The sequence below is a fragment of the Fusarium odoratissimum genome (assembly GCF_000260195.1).
Source record: "Fusarium odoratissimum NRRL 54006 unplaced genomic scaffold supercont1.3, whole genome shotgun sequence".
Classification (NCBI taxonomy): Eukaryota; Fungi; Ascomycota; class Sordariomycetes; order Hypocreales; family Nectriaceae; genus Fusarium; species Fusarium odoratissimum.
Window position 1 is genome coordinate 1,835,881 of NW_022158689.1, and position 23,990 is coordinate 1,859,870.

General features: G+C 49.6%; 4 protein-coding genes across 9 annotated transcripts; 2 read left to right on the forward strand and 2 right to left on the reverse strand.

The window, feature by feature from the left end:
- The first annotated feature begins 720 nt into the window (after positions 1 to 720).
- On the forward strand, positions 721 to 6,820 carry FOIG_03034 (uncharacterized protein). Of its 5 annotated transcripts, none has more exons than XM_031200660.1 (3): positions 721 to 1,525; positions 1,762 to 5,671; positions 5,725 to 6,820. In XM_031200660.1, exons 2-3 carry the CDS (start codon positions 2,206 to 2,208, stop codon positions 5,958 to 5,960), a joined length of 3,702 nt encoding a protein of 1,233 aa, XP_031070428.1. In that variant the 5' UTR covers positions 721 to 1,525; positions 1,762 to 2,205; the 3' UTR covers positions 5,961 to 6,820. The 5 variants fall into 5 exon arrangements, with proteins under 5 accessions (XP_031070428.1, XP_031070429.1, XP_031070431.1 ...); XM_031200661.1 differs by having other exon boundaries at positions 1,769 to 5,671; XM_031200662.1 differs by having other exon boundaries at positions 793 to 1,525; positions 1,757 to 5,671.
- A 5,919-nt stretch (positions 6,821 to 12,739) lies between these two features.
- On the reverse strand, positions 12,740 to 14,955 carry FOIG_03035 (uncharacterized protein). The gene has a single exon (XM_031200665.1). The coding sequence runs from the start codon at positions 13,589 to 13,591 to the stop codon at positions 13,199 to 13,201; it is 393 nt and encodes a 130-aa protein (XP_031070433.1). The 5' UTR covers positions 13,592 to 14,955; the 3' UTR covers positions 12,740 to 13,198.
- A 49-nt stretch (positions 14,956 to 15,004) lies between these two features.
- On the forward strand, positions 15,005 to 18,403 carry FOIG_03036 (uncharacterized protein). 2 transcript variants are annotated; one of them, XM_031200666.1, is made up of 4 exons: positions 15,005 to 16,678; positions 16,738 to 16,942; positions 16,993 to 17,435; positions 17,485 to 18,403. In XM_031200666.1, exons 1-4 carry the CDS (start codon positions 16,402 to 16,404, stop codon positions 17,610 to 17,612), a joined length of 1,053 nt encoding a protein of 350 aa, XP_031070434.1. In that variant the 5' UTR covers positions 15,005 to 16,401; the 3' UTR covers positions 17,613 to 18,403. The 2 variants fall into 2 exon arrangements, with proteins under 2 accessions (XP_031070434.1, XP_031070435.1); XM_031200667.1 differs by having other exon boundaries at positions 17,149 to 17,435.
- Positions 15,730 to 16,022, reverse strand: FOIG_03037 (uncharacterized protein; the record flags this gene model as incomplete). The annotated part of the gene is made up of 2 exons (XM_031200668.1): positions 15,730 to 15,868; positions 16,006 to 16,022. 2 exons carry the CDS (start codon positions 16,020 to 16,022, stop codon positions 15,730 to 15,732), a joined length of 156 nt encoding a protein of 51 aa, XP_031070436.1.
- Positions 18,404 to 23,990: the final 5,587 nt, after the last annotated feature.

Below are 23,990 nucleotides of genomic sequence, written 5' to 3' on the forward strand. Positions count from 1 at the left end.
TTTGTGGTGGTGTTGCAGAAAGTTGTCCATATGAGACAGAAGCAAGAAAACACAACTGCCATTGCTTCCGATTGTGTATCTGTAGCTCATCATCTAGTTTGCACGCTGCTCTACTGGGCTATTATTATGTCTCGTATAACGCTGCTTAGTGGGTAAAGCTGGATCGATTCATCAACATCCACAGCCCCACGACGGATTATTTCCAAGCTTCAGTTCAAGGCTACATAGCTCTATCAAAATGAAGGGAATATGAGTTTAAAATAGTCCCATCATGCTCAAGAGCCACTCACTCATTATCACCATACGCTAGGAATAATGCTTGACGAGAGGTATGGTGCCACACCCAAGAATCCTTGCCTTGTTACCAGCCTCCTGAGTTTAGCGCGACTAGAGGTAAAAAGTAAATGGAGCAGCAACAACGCTGCGCACCGCCTCTTAATGCTAGATTTTATTGTCTACCTAAGCAGTCTAGCCCATTGCTTCTTGCAAGCCATAGCTTGACAAGGGTTAGTACTTCAACGGTCAGAAGTCGAGATCAGGAATGGAAGACCAAAGGTCAGCAAATGATGCAGATAATGCAGCGGCAAACTCTTCATGCAAGCCCCTCCTGCAGAAGCAAGAATATCTCGTATTGAACAGCATCAGCGCCTGCGACATTTCCAAGATCCATTGTTATGAATTCCATGTGCGCCCGTGGTAGTTTCCTAGCAGGCTTGCGGCGCGAGAAACAGACGCTCCACTTATCCCCTGGAAGCCAAGGCGAACCTAAACGTGGGATCAACTCTTCCCTCTCTCCTAATTCTCACCTCATCCTCCGCGAGAATTCTTAGCATTAGAGCTTCTGTGAGAGGAGGGGATACTTATCTTTGCATCGCTTTGCCTTGCCTTGCCTTGCAAACTGTCACTCGTTAAACACTGTTTCTTCATCTTCTTCTTTCTATTGTTTGTATTTCCCAGCACAGCCACCGTGCTATTCCTAATACACCGCCCAGTCGACTCTACCATCAACATAACCGTTCAATAATTACTTCAACTGACACTACGGTATTCGCACTCATTAATACCGCTTCCTTTTCTTATCTCGACTTGCTTCCGGGTTTTTCGCCAAGCTGCAGCAATCCGGCATCTCCCAACCATCTTGTGTGGCCTAACTCTGCATTCCAGCCGTCGTCGACCCGGAGACACGATATCTGATTCCTCATTCTTCCCAACACGCCGCTCAAATACCTGACCGGAGAACACGGACGCGTATAGAACTGACGAGACACGCAATTAAAGAGGCATCCCGTCACCCCACATTTCCGAAGTTGACAGGACTTGCGAGAAACTCACTGTTCAACGAAAAACTGCAAAGTCAATTGATCATTACCGGTGACGAGATCACTTGATACAAGGACGAAGCTCGCCGATAATTAAACTCTGGGTTGCTCCTCTCAAGTTCATTGGTTCCTGAATCAGTACGGTGGCGCACTCTACTACCCGTGGCTGCGATACGTACCACAGTCGTACACCTTGAAACCGCTTGGTATGTCTTTTCTTACACTTCTTGGGTACAACATATGATACTGAATTGCTCTGGTTATGCAATTCATTTTCATATGGCCCTTGTCCGCTCTTTATTCTCACCACTCTATCCGTTACGACGCTGTTATTTCGGTTGATGATTTGTTGTTTGCCGTCATCCCACCCGATACCCATGCAAACCAAGTGCTTCAGGTACCGCATTACAGTAAAAATAGTGAACTAACCACATTAGGCTAGTGGCTAGATCCTCGAAATCCAATGCACGTCGAGAGAACGGGCATCGCCATCGCTAGCAATTTCCCGCATACGTGCTGCAGTAGCATTGCCTGTTGTTCAACTTGAATCTTTCAAACTACGACTTTCCACCTCGATTATATACATTCACCGACTCTTCTTCCCACAATCTCGACCACGGACAAACTCCACGACTACAGAGAGCCTAATTTCTCATTTTCGGGTTTTTAGTCAGACGATATCTCTCCTCGATTCGCATCACTCCCGCTCTCGACCGTTTGAAAACGCGATTCTTCGCCCCTTGATATGGCCCACACTTAATCCTGAGATGCAGGCACGAATAAATTCAATTCCGACGACCACGGCATTTGACTTCCCTGAGCAGGGACACGATACGGATTCAGAGGCCGGACACACCATTTTGATATTAGGTGACGATTTATAGTTATGCGATTACCTTTCCAACGGCGTAGCCCATCGGCACGCCAAAGCCACAGCCTAGGTCCCGTTCTGGGTCCCAGCCTGGCGGTTTTAGCAGCTCTGGCGCCATCTCTCACACATGCCATAACATTCAATCCTGTGCCGTCGCCAAATCTAGACTTCTCTAACCTGGGCAGGATCGGCATAGTTGGAGATTATGATGGAATTTCACTTTATGAATACGAGGGACAAAAAGAGAGCGCTCGTAGCTCCAACGGTAGCGAGTCACTTCTGGCACCGATGCCCAACGGCGCGTTCGCTTCGATATTATCCACCGATGCGTCGATTAGAGCCATGTGCTCGTTCCAGCTCAGTAACGGAGATATGCAAGGAGTGGTAATTGGCGGTAATTTCACGAGCCTGGACGGGACGCAGTCAAAGGCAGTTGCTCTCTTCAACCCAAACACGACCGAGATCACCCCTTTGGACGGAATTGAGGGCGAGGTCAACGCTCTATATTGCGACCAGGAACGAGACACGGTCTATGTGGGTGGCAATTTCAAAGGCGCCAACTCTACGAATGCCATTGCCTGGGTTGGTACGGATGGATGGACAAATTTGCCGTTTGCTGGCTTCAATGGCCCTGTAAAGGCCATCACAAAAGCTTCTAACGGACACATAATTTTCGGCGGAACCTTTACAGGTCTTGGAAACTCGAGTACGCCCAACGGCTCCTCAAGCCAGGTCATCAATCTATCGACAGCTAACATTACGGACGAAAATGGATCCTCTGGCTCCGATCCCAAGGACATCGTATGCCCCGGTTCTTCTTCGACTCCTTGGCTATTGCAAGACGACACGCCAGGGTTCTGGGAAGCGGATTTTTCTTTTGGGTTTGCGCCTACCAAGCTCAGACTTCGGAACACGCGCCAGGAGGGTCGTGGCACCAAGACCTTCCGCTTCCTTGCGTATCCTATCAACGGAATCATGAACTTAACCTACGTCGATCCTGAGAGTGGTAACAACGTCACCTGTACTAGCGAGTGCCCACTCCGCGACGATGAAGATTACCAGGATTTCACATTTGTCAACCGCGTCGGCATGAATAAGTTTCGCATTGCTATTTCCGATTGGTATGGCAGTGGAGGTGGTCTGGAGAGTATCGAGCTGTTCCAGAGCGACATCTTTGCCTATGCTATTACTGACTTCAACGAGCCCAAATGTGGTGGAGTTAAGAACCCAGCTTCGGCTACGCACACTGGGCCTTGGAAGGTTTCTCCCTCGCTAGAGAGCAGCTCCGAGTATCTGACTGCCGAGCTCAACGGTGACGATGACCCAGAAAAGATATCTGTTACATTCTTTCCCAACATCATGGAATCTGGAAACTACTCTGTCAACATCTACACCCCAGGCTGTCAAGCTGATGACACCTGTGCGACTCGAGGCCGCGTTAATATTACCGGAGTCATGTCAGGTGATAATGATAAGGATACTAATTTTACATCGACTTTATATCAAACAAACGATTTTGATAAGTACGATCAGATATATTTCGGATACATTGAGAAGAGCTCGGGTTCATTCACCCCCTCTGTCACTCTCCGCCCACTTGCAGGTCAAGACGTCAACACCCTTACAATTGTCGCTCAGAGGGTTGAATTCACTCTTACCAACTCTACTGGTGGCCTCAACGGTCTCTTCGACTTCGATCCTGAGCAAGCAGTAGTCAATGCTACCAGTATTGTGAACTCCCCTATCAATAAACTTGGCGCAAGTTTTGATAGGGCCTCAGGTGTAGGCGTTTTGGTCACGGATAGTAATACTACCTACGTTGGTGGTAACTTCACCTCCAAGGATCACGACAACATCCTCGCTATTATCGAAAATGACGACGTGAAGGAGCCTGGTGGTGGTTTGAATGGTGAAGTCTTCGCTATGTACCTCAACGCTACACAGCTCTACGTCGGCGGTGATTTTTCCAACACTGCCAGCGGGCCTGTGACCGGCCTGGATAACGTCGCAGTATACGACACCAAGGAAGACAAGTGGGGTGCTTTAGGAGCTGGCCTCAATGGCCCTGTGATGCATGCCGTGCCACTGATCCTCAACATCACTGCCGACACTCCTGAACTTGTGATCGCTTTCACAGGAGAATTTTCTTCATGCAACTCCTTCGACAACTACGATGCCATTTCTGTGGATGGTTTCGCCATATGGGTAGCTTCTCAAGGCAACTGGTTGCAAAACATTGACGGCAATTACCCTGCTTTTGATGGTTCACTCACAGCCGCTGTCCTAGATGTTCCCATGGACGGCGGGTCTCTGTACGCTGGAGCTCTGTCGTCCGCACAACTCGGTACAAACGGCGCTGCTACACTCTCAGATGATGGTCTTGGTCAGTTCCCTCTCAAGATCCGTGCCGCTACTCCGTCGTCAAACTCATCTGCACTGAGCCGTCGAGATGTTACTTCCTTCAATAAAAACACCACGGGCGTTGTGACCGGTATATTTTACGACGAAAACGATTACAACATCACCATCCTAGCAGGCCATTTCACGACCGAGTCGACAAAAGGTGATAAGGTACAAAACATTGTTCTTCTTGAGGGTGACGATGTCACTGGACTTGGTTCTGACATTTCAAATGGTTCTACATTTGTCGCACTCGCTGTGCGGAATGGTATCTTGTTCGCAGGTGGTGATATCAGCGGCACCATAGACGGAACAGACATCCGTGGCCTTGTTTCATATGATCTGGAGTCAAAATCTTTCAATTCGCAGCCCGCCTCTGTATCGGGGGCCAACAGTACCGTCGCAGCTATTGCCGTCCGCCCTGGAGATTCTGGTGACGTTTATGTTGGCGGCTCGTTCGATACTGCGGGTGCATTGGACTGCCCTGGTCTCTGCACCTACAATGTCAACTCTGGCCAGTGGAGCCGTCCAGGTAGCGAGCTTGAGGGTACCGTTTATAGCCTCTTGTGGCTGAGTAAGAACCAGTTGGTTGTTGGCGGTGATCTCCGCGGTAACGGGTCTGACCAGCGCTTCCTTGCCAGCTGGGACGCCAACTCAGAGTCCTGGTCAAATTTCCCCGGTTCCGAAGACATTCCAGGGCCTGTTGCGGTCATCGCGCCTGGATCAATCGATTACGACCAGCTTTGGGTTGCTGGTACTTCGCTCAAGGATGACAGTGTCTTCGTAATGAAGTATGATGGTGAGAAGTGGCATACTGCCGGACCTTCCCTCTCTTCAGACACCATCATACGCGGCTTGCAGGTCTTTTCGGTGACTGAGGATCACGAAGCTGCCGACTTGTTGGACAAAAACCAGGTATTGATGTTGACAGGCTCCATCGATATCACTGACTTTGGAGTTGCCTCGGCAGCTCTCTTCAACGGCACAGCATACCAACCATATGCGATGACAATTAAGGCGGGTGATGGTCCAGGCACTATTGCTGGCATCTTTACCCAGCGTGACAGTTTCTTCAAAGAAGGTAAGTTTATCACCGATCTTGTGGCCAAACAACCGTACTAACCCCATGTTGAGAGAAGCATATGGCCCTGGGCTTTGTGGTTCTTATCGGACTCGCTATCGCGCTTGGTCTGATGCTCCTCCTCGTCCTTTGTGGCATTATTCTCGATCGCATTCGCAAGAAGCGGGAGGGCTACGTCCCTGCACCTACGTCCATGTACGACCGGGGCAGTGGAATGCGACACATCCCGCCTCATGAGCTCCTCGAGTCTCTTGGTCACGGGCGAGGTGGTGCACCACCACGTGTCTAAGCAAATGAGAAAGAGAAAAGAAAAGAAAATATTCCCGATTTCTAGGGGATGTCGTCATTTTAGCAAGCTGCATACGTGTCTGATCTGATACCTTTGGCGTTCTGGAAAGGTGTATGGGATTGTTTTCGGACCAGGGAAGTCCATTGCTATTTTCGAACATGGAGATCCAATACAGGTCCCAGCATGAGCATATGGGCTCTTGACACCAAAAGTCGAAACCATATCGTTCAAAAAGCTTCGGCTTAAACCCAAGTCCCTACTTCGGCTGGATTCTGGAGGGGGCCATCTCCAACGGCAACCAGTTTACCTCGACGTCTTCGAGGCCTGTTCTCTCAGTACCTCACCGCATTTCTCTTGTTTTTTTACTTCACTTCATGAGGTCATGACCCACCGGTTAATTTCTACCTGTTTATTCTTTCTCGTCGACACCCATACATAGGTGCCTTTGTCGGCATGCCGTCTTTTATCGCTGTATATTACCTTCTTCTGCGCAGTTTCCGACCCCTAGACTGCCGAGGACCTCAGGTTTTGTGCCTTTGTTCCTCTTTCAAAATTCCGTTGCTGTGAGGGCGCTGGAAGGAGAACTTGAATTATTTGAGGGCTCGGGATGGTTATCTGGTGGCTCTAGTTGAGAATGATTTGGTCGATGACGCTGCGGTTAGAAGAAGCCATCTAGCACCGAGCATGGTGATATGATACTCAGCTGAACTAGAGTAGCTTAATTTGAGTGGTTATAGTCTCCTGGACGTTCCCATCTTCCATATACGTGACTTGTTGTGGAGAAGAGATATTATGTCTCTGTAAGATTTCTACGGACTTCTCCCTGGGGGTTGAATAGGAGCAGGCCAACACACACACATATATATATACCCATTTTCTTCAAGGTTCATAATCTACAACTTTGAACTGCGGCTATATCTCCGAATTCGCTCATACTTGCTGGTGGCATTGTTTCTTGAGCAGGAAAGTTTGTGAATCTCCCTATTCACTAACTGTAGTGTTTCTTGCAACATCCTGACCTTTGTGCCTGTTTCTTTGTGCTCTTTCAGCGGGACTGTACAGATGCGCGATGCTACGTAGCATAGCATTTGGGTTCGACATCGCTCTCGTGTCAGCCCATTCTTAAGACGAGCCTTGACTCTGTCTCATAAGCAAGTGGCCGAGGCCACACCGATTGGAGCTTTGTGTTGTAACAGCCCCGGGGGGGGGGGGGGCTTGTCTTATCTTGTCCCGGCTTGTCTTGCAAGCTTCCTCTGTCGCGGTAAATGGAGAACACTCTGGGGTAAAGCATAAGGGAACTCTCCAGGATATGTTGGCTGGTTCCATTTGGTAGTTAATAAGTGAGGCGGACGATGTCTTTTGGTTGTCCCTGAATAGAACAAGCGGCCATGCACGTTTGACACAACTGCGGTGCGAGGATGCTCCTTGCTTAGAATACGGCTACCGCTTAAGTGACGTGCCTCAAGACCGGCGTTCCTGGCCTAGAGCTAATAGGCATATGAGTTTTGAGAGGGTCTCGTATCAGAGATGTTCACATTATTGGACTGTCAACACCTCGATGGTACATTCATTTTAAATTTGTAGCCATAGTTCTTTGTTTACGGCTACCCTAGACCACAAGTGTCGCATCTCTTGCCATATGTCTATACGTACCTCTTGCATCACATCATAGTTACAGAACGTGGTATTGCTCTCTCTGTCCCACTCTACTGCACCACGATACCTCTTCATGGAAATACATAAAGCAGGGGGGGTTTCCGAGGGCTCAAGACTCACACTGCCATCTCGTGTATAGCAAATATCCACAGCAAGGTCGAGTGTCGTATCTGTGAACCCTGTGATGAGTGAGTGCCAAGGAAACTCTGTTTTCCTTCAAAGTGGATCAGATCGGGTTCAGTGAAGACATCGTGGTTGGGCGAGACTCGGAAGCACAGAACCGCCGTGTGTGATGCAATGCTTACAGCAGACTAATAATGGCGGTAGCAAAAGACAAGGCGCACACAATAACGACAACTACCTGACGTTAACCTAACCTAACTAAACAGCCTTGCCTGCGATTGTGCTGAGGCCTTACTTGGGCTTGTGAGTTGTGAGGGGCATTGCTCCCTAGTCTCAAGTTAGTAGCAGATCGATGACGCTGTAGACATGCCTTATCACCCCGCCGCAACCCTCTTCCGTTTGTCTCTAGTTAGGTAGGCAAAGCGATTCACTTGATGGTTGGTTGTTCACCTCTTCCCTGCCTCTGCCCAGTAATGACAACCCAAGCAGGATTCCAAGGGTCAACACCAACCTGAAGTCAGCATGCTCCATGACGCAAACTCTTCTCTTTCCTTCCCTCCTTCATTGTCAAGCGCCGGCCGAAAGCTGCAAGGACGGATGCAGTCCGAAAAGCCAACTGCATCACGGAATGGGGCCTTACCGGCGCCGCCACGGCATCATTAGCAACACCCAACGGTACAGTACCATACCTACTATCTTGAGTCTTCTGAGTATATGTACAAGATGATGGACTAGCAAGCAGCGCTCAATATGTAAGAGGAACGACACGAGACGACACGGGATATTCCATGCCAATGGGCACCACCTGAGCCAATCACAGCAACGTCTAGTCAGTAAGCCAAGACAACGCGTAGCCTAATAGTGGACGACGTCGATGCTGTAGGTGCTCAGAAAGGAACAATATGAGATAAACGTGTTACAGGGACCATTGCCGGTGGCAATAGTGGACGAGAGGGTGTGGAGTTCACGTTCGCCATATGCAAGATAGAGCCCGTCACTTCAAATTACTCTACCGCCAGCGCCGCGGTAGTTGTGTTGCCCAGTGAATGATGGCAATTGCTAGAATCCCATACAACAGACGTACGGTATACGTGTGGTCGTACATATCGCCTTGGCGAAAAACATGGCGTTTTGGGAAAGCCAAAGAGCCAGATAAATTGTTCCGTTTGCATGTCTCGGCGATTTTACGGGTGCATTAACGCCTCGTCTGTTCTACCAAACGCCGCACAATTTAATATCGACAGTGTTAACGGAGCTGTGTAAGGTAGACTGAGTGAGTATCGGTTGACCACTGGGACGTTTGCAGGGGCGATAGAATATCGAGTCAAGAAATGGTGCTGCAGAGCCATGGCATGACTGATATGACATCCATGACCAAGCGACTAGTCCGAATTCCGCCTCTTCGAGATGAGGGTACAACTTCCAATGGATGTTATCAAGACAAGGCTCAAAATGATTCAGTTGAGCAAAAACGACCGCTTCTCGTGTCAGTGGAAGGTGTACCGGGGTAAACAATGGGGAGCAGTGGGCCCCCGGCACTCAGTCGGTAGCGCGCTTCTACTTCTGCACCTCAAAAGACTGACTTGGCTTGACCAGGAGAGACAAGGCGGGAGGCGCGCAGGGGTTGGCCAAGTACCGTGAGCTCAAGCCTAGAGGAGCTAAGGCAAATTGAATGGAGCCTGGCAGAACAAAAGATCCTGAGAAGACCCCAGTAACAGCACCCAAGCCAACCCAACAAGGTTCTGATGGATGGGGACTGAAAGGGCTCCTCGACCTATCTGCAACCTTGGCCACACACTACACACTCCTGTTCCTCCCAGCTGACATGGACTGGCTGCTGTACACCTGTGGCCTGTCCGATGTCATGTAAGTGATGGCCTCATCACTTAATCAATCCCTAGTTTGCGGCGGACATCTCAATATTTTCTCAGCCCTGCCCTTTGTTGGCAGCCTGGTACCAGCTGAAAGGTCCTTTCTATTACAACCCTGTTATGTATCATGGCGCCAAGCGATTACCCCCTTGGGTCACGTTGGGTGATAGAGCCGCTAGCAAAAACAACGTTGCGTCTGCGGTTGCAGTCTAAATGTGCGTATTGCCCAATGGAGCCAGAGTTGGTCCATTCGATAAACACGCTAGACATCAAGACGATTATACCAGGGGCCTCGTCTAAGATATCGGATATCCAAACACCAAATAACCTTCGATGAGATGAGACAGGTCTACGTGATCTGAGTGCACGGGTGTTGTTCTTGGGTTCGTGACGATCAAATTTGCCCGAGTACTTGGAACCACTTTGCCATACAGTGCCTCACTCGTGAGTTCAGAGTTTCAGTCAAGGTTCAGTTGTACTATCATGCTTCAGAGCGGACATGAATCCGAGTGGCCATGAACTTCAAATCTGGTCTTCGAATGAGCAACGGGCGCGACAATGCGCACGGTCGCTAGAGCGGAGGCTCCTCTTGTTGTCTAGCTGTGTCCCGTAAATTGGAGCCTCTCCCGAAAGCTTTCTCCCTCAGCGGACTCGACTCGACAAGTGACAAGAGCTGCCGCGTCAGCTAAACCTCAATGATTGAATCAAGCCCTGGCTCTTGATGCTCTGAGACCCAACTCAACTGGGTCCATACCATACCTACTCTTCCTCGCCAGGAACCAGTCTGAAGAGCGAAGACCCGCTATCGGGATGCCGAAAACGCTCATTGTCTCCACCCCCATCATAGGCCATCATGAACAGGTACCTTCACCCGTCTCTGAGCGGCTCCTATTTTGACTCGTGCACCTGTTATGCTTCTTCTCAGTGGCACCGGCTTTGCTGCGTCCCGAGCTGCTAGTTGCGCGCCAAACATGCACCGGCTACCTAGCCCCGCAGCCGTGTCCATCCAGTCTACCAGTGCAGACACGGCTGTATCTAATTGCCTGTCCTGCTACCGGCCTGAGTTTGCTCCGGACGCACCGGCCGAGTCCGCACACAGAAAGAGAGGGGCTCTGCGCTGGTGGTACCTTGTCGCGGTACATTGACATCACAGGTTCATCTAAACTCACGCGGGACTGGGATTGATGTAAATCCACCGCTGTAAGAAGGCGGGACGCTGCGGAATAGACTCCATGGGATTGATAAAAGGAGATTAAGATTGAGGCGTCAGATCGAACAGCACAGGGGCAGGTCTTGGCAGCGGATTGGATGCTCCCCAAAATGCTGGGGAAGATGAGCATCACTCCTCTGCCAGGCAACTCAAAGAGGTCCATTTTATCTCAGCTGTTGGTACAGTACGATACAGTGCTGTAGTCAGTTCCCAACAGGATGGTTCAAGGAAGATTCATCTTGACGATCACCGCTACACTGGTGCTCAACACGTGTTACGTGGATTGAACATCAGTCCGTTCGTCAACCATTGCCACGGGTTCATAGAAACCAACAAAGTAAGATCTACATGTCACCATCTGGGGTGACTCAAAGCGTCGATACATATCGCTCGAGGTTATTCGAATTTCGTATGTTTTAGTGCCTGTCCGTTTCAAATGAGCCTCGAGTCCACCATAGCACGTCAACACTAGTGTCCCAATCTCGTTGCAATGTCATGGTTCACGTGAAATCCCCTTTGACTAGTTGCACTTATGATCTGAGTACGACGTGACTGGTGGGTTGCGATAAGTCCCTTGTCTTGGGAAGGATGAATCGTGGGGGCAATATTCAAGACGATGTAAGATCCTGTTCTCTGGTATTGCTAGTATGTAGGTAGACAGCTGGGATCGAGGCAGACTGTCGAGCCCGTGCATCGCCGCCTGGAACCATTGCCTCAATGCGTGCTTGATACACGCCCTGAGCATGGATTGAAAACTGTTGCCTGGATAGCGATACTTATCGGAAGTTGTATGTCAGAACGTACATCCAGTGACGTTTGTGATCATGGGTTTGATCCAGTCCGGGGAAGGAAAACACCTTACTTTGAGATGGCAGGAAACAACTCAAACTCAAACCAGCGCCATCGGCTCTTCTTTCGCTGTAATATCACTAAATCCACTTGCTAATCTTGAATGCGAGATGAGATTTGATGGAACAATATCCAACTGATAAAGAATCAAAGCTGAAGCAAAGAAGATATAGTCAGGTGTGCCGTCGGGGTTGCAGTCGTTGACCGGGAATATTTTGAGGCGGGCTGGGGAATGCTGGTAGATTCTGAGACACACCCCTGCAACAAAGTCAGCGCTGAATGGCTTGATTGCCCCATTCATGGAACCGTAAACCCATAATTTTCAATCTTGATGCCCCTTCAAATCTTCACGAGCAATGAGCGTTTTCCAGACTCATGACCACCAGCTCGGGCAGTCCGATATCTGCAACCCAAACCAGGACCTGCTTGTCTTCACGGACACTTTAGCCTTCTAGAAAACACAAGGAAGTTTGGCAAAGTGCAACCTCACAGCAGCCCAATCGAAGTTGAGCATGTGTGTAACGGGGGCGACGTCTGTGTCAGCTCGCCTGCCAGCCCCGTAGTGATCGACAAGTCGTCAATCTCGGGTATCACGACGAGCTAGCAAAAAGAAAAACAGGCGTTGTATTGCAAGAGCGCAGGGACCGTGTATCTGAAGGGTTACGTAAAATACTGTAATTTTACAGTCGTGAGTATTGTAATTATTGTAATTTTGAAAGTGGTGCATGGGGCGAGAGTTGCTTCCTGGAAGCCCATGTTCAAGACACTGTTTCGTGTGCTCAAAGAGCCGGATCGACACCATGAAGACAACGCTTGTCGGGATAGCGTCGGCATCGCTGACAAGGCGCAGATTCGAATGCCGGAGGGTAATGATGATCGCAAGATCTGGGAGATAATCACAATTAAAACCTCGCTGGGGCCCCTTGCGCAAGATATGTTTCAAACATCCCTTTTGGGCTTGCCCATTTCCAATTCGGAATAGTTGGTTCCATTAGGTCTTTCCCGTCAGAAAATTACCATCCCGGCAGCCTGTAGGAGGCTCGGCTGGAATCCGTATGAAGGCCAGAGGTCTTGCCTTTCGCAAGTTCCTACTGCCCAACGCGTAGCACTGAGTTACTCAAGGACTTAATGATCTTGCCACTGTTCATCGAGTCCGAGTCATGGCAATATTCTTCCAGTTGTGAATTCCTTTTCTTCCGAATCATTTAATATAGAGGGATTTTTTCTTCTTTTTCTTTGAACCAGATATTGCTTTTCCAGGCTCACGGGTACCCAAACATCAGTACTCGGACCCCATGGATGTGCTCGTGAGAGCTGGAGCGAAAGAGCAGACTGTTGAAAGTGCCAAGGACCTGCTAGGAAACATTGGCAATGTCGACAGCCAAGAACAAATCTTAATCCGTAGCGGTCTGTGACGGCTGGTCCGACCACTCTCTGGGACCCCCTATCGTTTTCGTCGTTGACCAATCCCAAGCAGCTTCCTTGTGGCCTTTTGCATTTCCCATGCTTGGTCACATCAGATTCACGGCTTAAGATAGTTTGGTGTTATTTCCGTAGCAGGTCAAACGAAGAGGAGGGTCACCCTTATCGACGACTGGCTGTATCCGGGTCTTCATGCGTCGCGGGGCGCCACTCCCATCATTGCTATAGCAAACGGGCGGGTCTGTCGTGTGTGTGCTCCGTATACCACTCCGTATTGCAGAGGGCACCAAGCGAAATGGCTGCAAGTGGACTGTAGATAAACTACGGACATCTTGTGTTCTCGGCATTGATGAGGGAGGCAGTTGGTTCGCGCAGAACAATCTGTCATCGGCATGGTCCGTTTTGGCTGGATTGTAGCGATTAAATGTTAGAAGACCTGATGGAGAAAGAGAGGCAACACCCTGACTCTCTATGACTTTGGAAAAGAAAGACCCCCGCATCGATCACTAGGGGTAGGGAAGTTAACGCGCCTACCTAATAAGGTAGTGTATATTTGAATCGCGGAAGGGCTGTTCCTTCATACCAAATCGAGGGAAGGTGCTAACCAGGGCAGCACCTTTGTTTTTTCTCTCGATCCCCAGGCACACTTTTCCGTCCATATCCAGAGGCTAGAGCAAAAAGCCAACATAGGCACACAGCAAATCACCCACACATAACTCTAATTGATACACGATACATGACACGGCACTGAGTTTGATCTCCCCGAAAAGGAATTCTAATAATCAGGAGCCGTTCCCCAATATGGAGGCGGCGTCGAGCTAGCAGAAGTACCACGATGGGGCAAATCTGAGCACAGGCAAAGCCACATGCGCCAAAACGTCCATTCTCAAGCGTTCAATCTAACGAAAGGCCTCTACCAGCGAAGAACTACAGTAGTCGCAGTGGGTGACTGACTGACATCAAAACCCATCCAGAAAAATTACAATGTCGCAAGATTCCAACTACACAAAGTTGGGGGCAAAGGGCTTCTTCAACCCTTGGCTATCTACCTACCTAGGCAGGAATTGTTTAGTGCCTTGGTCTGACAATTATCCGCGCTCATTATCCGCGGTCATCGGATGCTGATGCTGATGCTGATTCCTGGATACTACTACACCAAGATCATAGGCGGGCATATATGCAATGCTCTGTGGTGCCCCACGAGGGTTGAAGGACGGCACAACAGGGCAGGTGGAAAAGTACTGTAGGGGACATTTTGGACTCCGTACTAGGGAAACAATGCCGACTCGCGGCGTGCAGTCATGGCATCACTGCAACACCACTTTTGGGGGGTCATGGTGGCTCTCCGTGCCCTTTTTCAGTGAGAGTGAGAGTGACGCCGTCCCACATCGTTTTTGGAGCAGTATGATGACGGCAATGCCATAGGTTCTCAGGGTCTTGTCGTTTGTTTGGTCTTGCATGGCCTTGTCAGTGATGAACTGTTTCTGCCCTTGTCAGAGCGCCTGTGGCATCTTTCAAGGGTTCACCACGTCAGTCAGTTGCCATCATATGCCAGGCCATCCTAAACCGTTGATGTCAATGCCCTTTTCTCACCCTCCACCGTGCGGTAAGTTATCGGTGCATGCCCACGGTATCGCGGATGAACAATATCAATGTCAACGTCAAGGCAATGCGATGGCATGGCATGCCTCTGCTAGCCCCTAGCGTCGCCATCAAAGGCTGTTTCAATTCCTTCACCGTCTCGCGTTCCCAGCGTTTCTTGTCTCGTTTCTGAGTTCCACCCACACTTGCTGGAGTTGCTTCCTGGCGTACCTTACGTCAGGGCTCTCATGGGTAAACACCCTTCCGCGACGAGGGCGTCTTGTGGCCGACGCCTCCCGTGGAGCTTTTCGCGGCTTTTAGCTCTTGTCAAGTATCTGGTACGTCTTGGGCTCCTCTTCCCACCCTTGGCATTGCTTGTTGACGTGGGATCCCTGGCCATTCCCCATGACCAAGCGCACGACTCGACAACGCCCACTCAAATAAAATCCACTCAACAAGAAGCTCTCTGCAATCCATTCCCACAACACTAGACAAGCCTATGCGGATCCCTCGATGCTGCCGTTGAGTGGCTTGAAGGACCCTCGATTCCCACCCGCCGCCCGCGTCGCAACAAGTCACCTACAGGCACGCTTCCATTTGGCTTGCGGACCCTGCATATCATGATCCCGCCCTGTCGTCCACCTCAATTCCCAGTCCAATACGTACCCAAGGTGCTCCCCTGCCTTGCAATTCATCTCAGACCCTCCACATCAGTGGCGTTCGTGAGTTGCTTGGATAGCGGGGGTCCCTTTGCAAACTGCCGTCCGTAGCCTTGCCCACCTTCACTTCTCTGTTCTCTGTCAGTCTTCAGCTCTGAGCACACCCCTCTCCATAGGCATCCTATGCCACCTTGTGTACCCCGTAATCCTTCTCCTCTGCCATCGACGCACCCCCTCCGGACAGAAGAACAAGTTAGCGGTGTTTAGTGTTCTTTTTGGTAGGATCAGGCCTTGAACTGCTACTTGAATAATCAATTGTTTTAATGATCTGAAGTCTTCCATCTTCAAATCTATTGATGCCATCATAGCAGGTGTTTATGTATTCTTTTCTTGCTGTCTCATGAATCTACATCATCTCTGGCCTGGCACTGGTAGACCTTGAGGGTTTCTTCCAGGATTTCTGATCCAAATCTCCTCAAAAGTCGCTGATCTTTGCGCTGTCTGGCACCGCGGACGCTACTATCTGGGTGCCGTGGACTGTCAAGTCAAGTCAAGTCAAGTTAAGTCGATTTGTGGATTAGAGACTGTCTCCATCATCTTATGCAGCCCACAACCCCCTGGTTTGCTGCTTGACCTGGCTACTTGGTCCTACGACCCTACCTCATCGCACTAACCCTGTCGCTTCAGCCATTGTGAAAAGACGTCGGCCTGCCGATCACTTAGACCAGAGTCGTCACACCTTTTTTTTTCTTTCAGAGACGGGGGAACTCCACTCTTCTCCCGCAGCCCAGCCCGTTTCCAGAGGCAGATTGACGCACGTCAATTCGCACCCAGACACTTAAGACTTCGCTGATCCCACCTTGGCCCCGACTCAACTCCCCATATCATCTCCAACCTGGACGGGATCTTCTGTCTCTGATCTGTATCACCGACTTGGCTTTTATTCTAGTTAGGATCCCGCATCTGATCAACAAACCTTTTTTTTCCCTCTACCACGCATCTGCCCACCGATCTATGTTGATATTGCACATCAACCACTACACTTCACATCACCATTATCACATACCAATATGACCATGACGCTCGACACCACTCAGCAGCGGTTTGGGCCTTCGTTGAATTTCGACTATTCAGCGCCTGCACATCCACCTGCATTTTCGAACCCATGGTCCTCGTCTTCACCATCACAGCATCCTCCTGCTGGGAGCAGTCTCTTTGTTGGTAGCCAACCTGCCCTCAACCCAAGCATCATGGCCGGAAAGCCACCCCAAAGTCGTGCGAGCACTAGCAGCACTTCTTCAATGGCCTCATACGGAGGCGCAATGCCCGTCCCCAACACATCTGCAGGTAAGTTTAAGATGCTAGCATCGACAATAAATGATAAATTTACTAACAAGATCACATAGATCTTCTTAGCATTAACAGAATGCAAACAACATCTGCTGCTTATGGAGATCCCACTTACACTACATCTGCTTCTCCTGTCAACCACCAATTTGCACCTACATCAGCTGCCCCCTATGACACGCTGGGCTACGCACCCGCTCCTGTGCGCCCCCCACCCTTTGGTCTCGCTCCGGCTGATGACCACGCCAGAAGATACTCACAGCAGTAAGTATCCTCGACCGGACAGATCTATCCCTTACTGACGCTAGGGGCAGTAGCATCCAGGATGAACGGAGGAGCTTTGCAGATGCTCTCGATGCCAGCCATGGCATGCTGGCCATGAGCCAGGAGACACCTCGACCTATCTATGGCGCGCGAAGTGATCGATCCTCTGTTGATTCCTATGGATTCCCTTCTACCCACTCAACTAGTTCTTCTATCTCTTCCAGCGGTAACTTTAGCTCTTACTATGGTGATTCCGTTTCTGATTACTCAACTGCGGGTTCTGATATTGAGTCGGTGTCTTCGAGGACTTTACCCAGACCTCAAGGCCTGATGGGCTCCCAGATCCCGCCTGCCCCCCAGTCCATGATGGGCCAGTTCAGCTCCAAGGTTTCATCCAGCACACAGAAGAAGCATAAATGCAAGGTCTGCGATAAACGATTTACTCGACCCAGCTCTTTGCAAACCCATATGTACAGCCACACAGGCGAGAAGCGTATGTTCCCTTTCACCAAGAGCACGCTCCACTCACTAACAAAATGCAGCTTTTGCTTGTGAGGTTGAAGGATGTGGCCGACATTTCTCAGTTGTTTCCAATCTTCGACGCCACCGAAAGGTCCATCGTGGTGACGCTCGCTCTGAGGCTGGCTCTGAAGACCATCACTCGGACTAGAGACGTTCTACGACGGTCTAAAACCCTTCGATCAAACACATTCATGACGAGCACAGGACACACGTGAAGGAGACTGGAACCTGAAGAGAGGCGACGCAACAACGACAGTCAAAGTGACCGACTGGTTGGTGACAAATCGCATTGTTTTATCACCCGCAAAAATATTATTACAACACGGCTCAGCGCGGCATAGAGAAATGGGACAGAAAAGGATGAGAAATCATGGGGGTGGGGAGGAGGAGGACAGCGACGGTGTATACGATTCGAGTCTATCGCTTACGGTGCATGGGGTCCTTGGCCCTTAAACTCTGGATTTCACTATTGGTATTTTGGGATGGGAATGGGCGGAGTGCTGGGCCGACCTACCGATACCCTTCCACGCGGCGTTTATGGAGTTGACCAAGCTATGGTCCTGTCGTTATTCATGTTTGGGCACACGATGCCTTGAGCTATACTTCGAAGCGATCGTTCATGCCCTTTATTTTAGGGCACCTGTTATTCTCTCGACAATAAGGCATTGTGAGCCTAGGGCATTACTGAGATAGCCACGGACGAGCTTTTAGGGGAGGCTTGTACTACTAGTTTCATATTTATGGTCATGATATACCCAGTCCGGACCATGCACAGCCTGATCTGTTGATAATGGGCCAGGGGCTTCACAGGACAAAAGACAGACCAGGGCGTTGGCAAGATATGGGCACGGCAATGAAGTTGATGAGAAGAGGTGCAGATTATAGAGTGCAAGCAGTTTTACAAGAATTACACTTGAGATTAAAACTCGATCATGTTGTGACATATGAAGTGACTTTTTTGACCGCCTTGTCAACTGATCAGATAAATTTCACAAGATACATAAATTTGTTGCACGGCGTGGTCAGGGACATAGGGAAAAGAGTTGAACACTTTCCACCATGATGGGAATCTGTGAGAATGCCATACTCTGGTGGCAATGTACAGGTCTGGGATAAAACATGACTCGCCAGTAGATAGCAGCCGAAAAGAAAACCAGTCGTGCTGTGTCAAGGATCGTAAAGGGGCTCAGCAATAAGCGCGAAGGCGGCTGGACGGTCTCCCACTCCCCTCCATCTCGCAGTCAGGTTACGAGATAGCCGCAAGAGGTGACCCTGGCCTGCGTCAAACGAGGCGAGGCGGTATTGCCGAGGGAGCTAATGTAGAGAGAGAACTGAGAAATGTCAAATTCAACGTCAAAGCCACTTGTTGTCGATGATAGCGAAGATGGATGGATTGAGGACGAGCACTTGAGACACAGACGCGTAATGCAGCCCCTACTCCTTCTACCAGCGATTCTTTAACGCAAATGAATTTGCAGCAAAAGGAGCAGATGGACAGGAGAGGAAGGACAGGAACAATTGGTTGACCATCCCTGCACCTGGTCTGTTATTGCCTGCCGATCATGACCTAGAATAGCAGACGCCGGCGTTTCAAGTTGTGTACATCCCTACCGCAAGAGGCATCGTCATTGAGTCGATGGCATTGTCAAGACCGGACAAGCTTTGTGGGGGTGGAAAGGCAGGGAGGGAGTCAAAGGTGTTGGTAGATTAACTTCGAAACGTGAGATTGAGATTGGGTTGGCTTGAGAACTGAGGGTCCTTTCGGAGTTTGAGCAAGGGGACGCAGGGGGAAAGTAGGAGACCCCCCGGAGGATATGGTCCAAAGGGTTGAGCCTCGGTTTTGACATCCGTGGGTGAGTGGATGAGATGATGGCCTTAGCATGTATTCAGCTTAGCTTGCGAGATGTCCTGGATGGTGTTATTGGGTGTTGCACTGATGCTGCTCAAGAAGGTTTGTTAGAAGTCAACTAGAAGGTTTTCACTAGAGATGAACATGAAATGAATGGCTCTAGATACGACATTGTACATGTAAAGTTGTAATCGATTGATTAGAAATTGGTTCTATATCCGTTTTTCGATCTATCACCAGTCAGTCAGTCAGTCAGTTAAAAGACTGTATCATCTCTTAGCAGACTTAGCTTACTGCTCATGGGATTCAGTGGAGTCAACAAGGGAATTGCCCATCTTCCATTTGTTAGGGTCTATAATTCCCTTTTTTCTTTCTTTTTCGTGCTCAGATTTCCGCATTCCCATCTCAATTCTCTCATTCTCATTCCCCAATGGCCCCCCCCCCCAATATTTCACTAAATCCCTGTCTTTCCCAGCCGGCTCCCCATTCGTTAAACGCGTTACACCCTGTTTGTTAGGTTGAAAATCGATCTGATTGCAAGCCACAAACTGGGATGCTGGACAGCGGGAGAGAGATATCGGTTTCAGCTCATGTCATGTCACCAAAAGAAGTTGCATTGCAATTGAAGACGGTCGGTCGCTGATGGCACGTATAAGTACAGTATTATATTCTGTGGTGCCAACAGCTCGACAATTACTACACATGGCCGAGATTGATATGTAATGTAATGGAATTGCTAATAGCCGACCGAGGCGCCCTGTTACAGACGATGCATGTGGGAGACTCTTCCTCCACTTGCGATACGCTCGTTCGGATTACTCGATCAGTTCGATAATATCCATCAACTCACTCATCCATGTCCAGCCTCCACGCTGGGCAATTTACCCTCTGTGGCAAAAAGGACGCGCGCGACATGGCCAAAGTATGTACTGTATGTATCGTTCAACTGCAATGTTCGCTGCGACAGTGGAGGCTGGCAGCCGAAATAGACGAAGGGGTTCTCGTGCTATAGGGGTATGTACTGTACCGTAATAGCTGCTGTGCCATGTCACGGCTTTGGTGATATGACATATGACGTCTCTCACGGCTGAGATGTGAGCGCCCGGGTCGCGGAACCCAAGAGATCCGGCGCCGTAATGACGGATTCACCTTCACGGCATGGGATGGGACTGGCCGATTTGTGAGACAGTTCACAACGGCGCTCCGAGGCGGTGCAAACGACCTTTGGGGTTGGACAGGTTGAGAGAGTACATGACCGCGGTCAGTACCCTTGGGGCGAATTCTTGGTGTCGCGTTCCTCAACTTAGAATAGGCACAGAGTTTGGTATACTTGGAGAATTAGAGTACCGTCAAAGTCGCTTAATCGCCCCATTTTAGCACCATAACTCAACCCTGAAGCCGTTGGCAAAATGACTGCTTATCCATCGCCTCCTTTCGATCCCAGCTTTTGCCTCACACGAGGTGCGTAATGTCGTCGTCGTACAGTACTTTCATGTTCACGATGCCACACATGCTCTACTCATTATGCACCATTCGTAAAAGGAAGGAAAAGGGACCTCAGATTGATTAGAAGGATTCCAAAACACCGATAATGACGGCGGTCGTGGGTCGAGCAATGACGTCGACGGAGAAATTAGACTCGTCGTCCGCGTTTGAGATTCTGCCACGGACTCTGGCCTCTGCGTAAAGAAGCGCCGATGATGGGATCTTCAGGGTCCTTCTTATTAGGGGGCTAGTACCAATTCAGCTTGGGGTTGTGGATTGGAGAGAGTCAGGGAAAAGTCAGAAGCGGCAGCAATGGCAATAGGTAGCAATAGCAATAGCAATAGCAGGGGTGGTGACATTTCTTCTCGGTGTGTTTCCTGGTTTGTGACGTGGAGTAGGATAAGCTAGCATGTAACCAAATCAAATCAATCAAACAGTTATGTTGTACGGAGTTGGGCATGTATACAGACACAGCTGAGAAAAGAGAGGGTCGGCCGGCCACTGTGGGAAAATTAATGGGGCGTGGAGAGATGGATTGAGCGACTTAGACGCGAAACTTGTTTTCCCCTCTCCTTGTCTGCTTGTTCCTATCTTGCATCTACGTGTGAGGGGCAATCAATGGTTGGGTTGGGCTTGCTTCTGCATGATGAAATAAATGCCTAATTGTCTTACGGAATATGGAGCTATACCATATTGAACCATCTGATATCGTCCTGCGCAAGTAGGGCGGTAGGTATAGTATAATTTCTTTTCTGGCTGTTGGGATTGAGTTAAGTTTTGGACCCAGAGACAGTTGTAGCTACTCCTTACGTACAGTAACACTGAATGAAGTAGTTAGGCATTTAGCAGTTCACATCCGTCTTTACGATTCGTCTAAGCCCACAATTCTGACTGCTACTATGTTGTGCTAAGCATTGAAAGTTTGTTTTGGCCGCGGCAGTGTTTAGCTCTCAGCTCTCATCATACATAGAAACTGCCTATGTAGGGGAGAAAAAAAAAACGTTGAAATGTAATGGGGGCCGTGACGTCAGAGGCTGCGGTAAGGGTCCCCGGCTCCGTTGCTGCGAAGACCCGGCCGAGCTCCACCCGCTAAACGTCATCGATGAGCTTGTTCATTCGCTGCCGCAGATGGCCGAACAGGGACAAGCGCTCTGTACCCACTTTCTTCCCTTTTGACTTTTGCATGTGGGGAGAGTGAAGGTGGGGGCGTCCCTGGGGCGTGAGTGTAGAGGACTTGTCCAAGATACATGACAGGGGTGGCTGACGGGTTTAATTTATTTGCGTTTAGTCTCTGATTGATGCCGGGACATGGGTGGGTTTGGCTGAAGCCGGGCTAGTCAGGCTACGCTACGCTTTGAGCTAGGGTACAGTAACCAGTCTGCCAGAGCAGAGGGCAGAGGGCAGAGGGCAGAGAATATCAGAAGCCGGATGTGGTTCTTTGTCCAGGAACAAACATCACCACTAGGCAGCCTCTTAACCCATCATGTCCCACTTGGTGAGCTTATTGATTGCTGAATGATGCTGGCCTCATCTGATAGGGATAAGTTACACAGGCAATTTACCACAATCCTAGCTAAGAGTCTCTTTTTCGTATCACTGTTGTCATCACGCATCCGCAACCAACATTACTCTTTGGTATATACCACTCTGTGATGCCATTACATTATCACTTCCGTGGTCACCTGTCGGACTGGGTCCGGCAGTGCCACAGTATAGTGTGTGCTCAATGTAGCGTGAACCACCCATCACCACACTCTCACAGCCTTGTCATGAGTAGTCAGTACAGTGCTGTCGTCGTGTAATTGGGCACACGACTAAAACGAGGCCCATGGGGATGCTAACTCAAGTCAACTACATACAACCAAGCTCCCCCTCCTGGAAACCATGCCAGCCAGCCCATCTGTCAATGGCCAGACACTTCATCCTCGTTTTGTCACTCCAGGAACACTCACGAATCGAAAGGGGAGAAAACCCAGGCTTGTTCTACCATGCACACTGTGATACTGTATACAATGTCTCAGCCTTGGTCACCCAAAGTGGAAACAACACCAACCGCTCTATCGACGGATGTCTACATACCCGCATTCCCTCCAAACGCTAACGATACCTTAGAGCGCTAGGTCTCTCGGCTTTTCAAGCTAGCAAGCCTCGCGAGAGACACAAGGAGCAACAAGGTTGAGTGAGACACGAAACGAAACAAAAGAAAGTCTGCCAGTTCTTCCCTACCTCCTAGCTTCCCTCGTACATGCCAGGCAACTGTTCTAGTACCTCAGATAACTGCAACTTAATCCTCTACCTGCTAAGACTGCTCCTTGGCTTCCACGGGGGCCAAGCTTTACTTTTTTCGGCATTGACTTCTTCCGTGGCTTGCATTTGAGATGGTGTCCTTGCGCTGCCATTTCTACCACTCGGCTCTTCTGGCGGTGGATTCTGACGTCCTCTAAGATATAGACTATTCTCAATCCAGCGCACCGCAATTCAGTCTCCTTCCCATTCCCCTGATGGCATTGCTGAGAATGCCATCCTCTTTTTCACTTACCTAGTTTATGCTTACGACTCGAACAGAGAAGATGGCATGTTCTTCCAATCACCATATCAGATATTCAGGTACTCAATTGACTATACACCTCCTTTCATTCTAGCAATCATTCTAATCAATCAAAATCTCTACATGTGTGAGAAGAATTTGTGAGCCTCTAATAACCCCTGGAAGATCCTCTCTGTCCCACCCCGCTTTCCTCTGTGTTTGGGTGTTCATCTCCAACTCCCTTCTGATACCCTCCGTCACCTGACCCTCCTCTAGCTCTTCCTCGCTGACTAAATTAATCACCACCCACCATCCTTCTCCTCATCTCGATTCACTTTGACTATCCCGGCCTCTATCAGTAACGCTCATTTGTCGTCGGCTTTTATTTCCTTGTCTCTTAGCAGATTCATCTCCACACATGCTGCTCTTCTTCAAGGATAAGCAATTGGGCGGGGTTTAGGGCCTTCAGTTGGTTGCTCTCCCGTCCCAGCATCCAACCGATGTGACGTGTGAATCCAGTTCTGCTTTTGCTTTGACAATCGCGCAGCGAGAAATTGTCAAAAGGTAAGATATTGTGCCAAATCCGTTTATTCTGCGCCTTGGCATGTCCAAACCTCAGCCTTCTCGGGGAGATCTGCACGCCTTTGATCTGATCATCAAATAAG